This window comes from Triticum urartu, chromosome 2A (assembly GCF_056163025.1).
Source record: "Triticum urartu cultivar PI428250 chromosome 2A, HENAU_Tu73, whole genome shotgun sequence".
Lineage (NCBI taxonomy): Eukaryota > Viridiplantae > Streptophyta > Magnoliopsida > Poales > Poaceae > Triticum > Triticum urartu.
Genome location: NC_141874.1, coordinates 113,658,013 through 113,660,036, shown reverse-complemented (window position 1 = coordinate 113,660,036; position 2,024 = coordinate 113,658,013). Strand labels below are relative to the sequence as shown.

At 63.0% G+C, this 2,024-nt stretch overlaps 1 protein-coding gene across 1 annotated transcript; it reads left to right on the top strand.

Moving 5' to 3' along the window:
• Positions 1–255: 255 nt before the first annotated feature.
• LOC147984183 (uncharacterized) lies at positions 256–1,611 on the top strand. The gene is made up of 3 exons (XM_087541000.1): positions 256–266; positions 378–959; positions 1,230–1,611. Exons 1-3 carry the CDS (start codon positions 256–258, stop codon positions 1,609–1,611), a joined length of 975 nt encoding a protein of 324 aa, XP_087397126.1.
• Positions 1,612–2,024: the final 413 nt, after the last annotated feature.

Sequence of the window (2,024 nt, the reverse complement as noted above, 5' to 3'; positions counted from 1 at the left end):
CAGCAGCACCAGAACCGCGCCCCACAGGAGGTGGTGGCGCCCGCACCCCAAGATCCAGCACCGCAGGCGCAGGGGGCGCCAGCAATCATGAGCGTGGATCAATGCCGCGCCCTAGCTCCTGAGCTACGGCGCCTCGTCTGGCCTGGCAAGTTCAAGCCGGACCTGCCTCTGCGTTACGACGGCACTGCCAACCCGGCGGAGTTCCTCTAGCTCTACGAGCTCAGCATCGAGGCGGCGAACGTAACCGAGCAGGTCATGGCGAACTGGTTCCCCATGGCCCTCAAGGACGATGCGCCCTCCTGGCTCCTGAACCTTTCCTCCAGGATCCATCTCTTCTTGGGAGGAGCTTCGTGAGCGCTTCATCGCCAACTTCGAAGGTACCCGCGACCGAGCTCCAGCGGCCGTAGACCTGCTCGTGTGAAGCAGCAGCCTGGGGAGACCCCGCAGAAGTACATCCAACGCTTCAACACCGTGCGCCTCAAGATCCCCAGGGTCTCCGACGAGACCATCATCTCGGCATTCTCCGACGGTGTCCGCGACGTTAAGGTGAAGGAGGATCTTGCCATCCACGAGGACCTGTGCACGGCCCTCGAGATATTCAATCTCGCGGCGAAGTGCGCCAGGGAAGAGGAGGGCCGCCTGTCCCTCCTGGAACTGCCTGAGGCAGAGGCCGATGACAAGAAGACCAAGGCCAAGGAAGCAAAGCGCAAGGGACCAGCCGTGCTGGCCGTGGAGCCAGAAGTGAAGTGCGGCTGCGGCTACAACGACCCTCCAAGAGACAACCGTCTGTACTGCGTCTTCCATGATGTCCATAACCATAACACCAACGACTGCCAAGAGCTCAGGCCAATGCACGGCGGGCGCGTCGGGCAGCGCCCTAAGCGTGACAACCGTGGCTACGGCCGCGGAGGAGGCCGTGGCGGAGGACGCTGGGATGGCAGGAACTTGCGCCAAGGATGGCGTGATCAACCTCGTTAAGACCGCTGGCAGGAGTAGCCTCGTGACGCCCCCTGGCGTGACCAGCCTTGTGAGGGTCGCCCTCAGGGCAACGCGGGCCTGCCTCCGTTGCCACCACCGCCAAGAAGGAACGACGACGACCGCCAGGGAGACGAAGCGGGCGGCTTCCAGGAGCCACACGGGGTCACGTGCATCCTGGGAGGAGCCCACGCTCCGGCTTCTCACCGCATCTTCAAGCAGTTCGCTCATGAGGTGAACGCGGGTCTCCCCAGGCCTGACGCCGCGCGCAACCTCAGGTGGGCCAAGCAGATCATCACCTTCTACCCCAAGGATCAGCTCAGGTGCACCGCCGCGCCAAGCACTCTCCCGATGAAATGCACCCAGAACATCAGTAATGTCCGCGTGACCAAGACCCTCATCGACGGTGGGGCAGGGCTCAATGTCCTCTCCGTTCAGATCTTCGAGACTCTTCAAGTATCCTACGATCAGCTGCACCCGACCAAGCCATTTTATAGAGTCACAGATGACTCCACCCTCCTGATGGGGCAGGTCCGCCTCCCCGTCACCTTCGGCGACCGCAACAACTACCACACAGAGCTCATCGACTTCCACGTCGCCAACATCAACCTCCCATACAACGCCATCCTAGGGTAGCCGGCCCTCTCCAAGTTTATGGCGGCGACCCATCACGGCTACAACGTCCTCAAGATGCCTGGAATCAGCGGAGTCATCACGATCGCCTGCGACGAGAAGGAAGCAGTACGTTCTCTGGAGCGCGCCTACCAGACTGCGGCAATCGAGAGCTCCGATGGAGACGGAGCCGTCTTCGCCCTGATGACCGCCCCCAAGAAGAAGAAGCAACTACCCGACTCTTAGGCCTCAGGGGCTCCCGACGGCACCAACTCAAGCTCTGTGCCTGCTGATGAGGTGCCTTACGCACTCGCATAGGGAGGCGCGCCCGGCGCCCCTCTCAGGACGGGCTCGGGGGCTCCCCTCAGGAGGACCCCGGACCTGGTCATGAGGGAGGTGCCCGGGAACCACTCGCGGGTGCGCCCCGCCGTGCGTCG

Bases quoted from the DNA above. Each gene is read 5' to 3' on its own strand.
- LOC147984183 (XM_087541000.1), top strand. The intron at 960-1,229 runs GCGTGATCAACC...GGGTCTCCCCAG, and splicing joins AGGAACTTGCGCCAAGGATG to GCCTGACGCCGCGCGCAACC.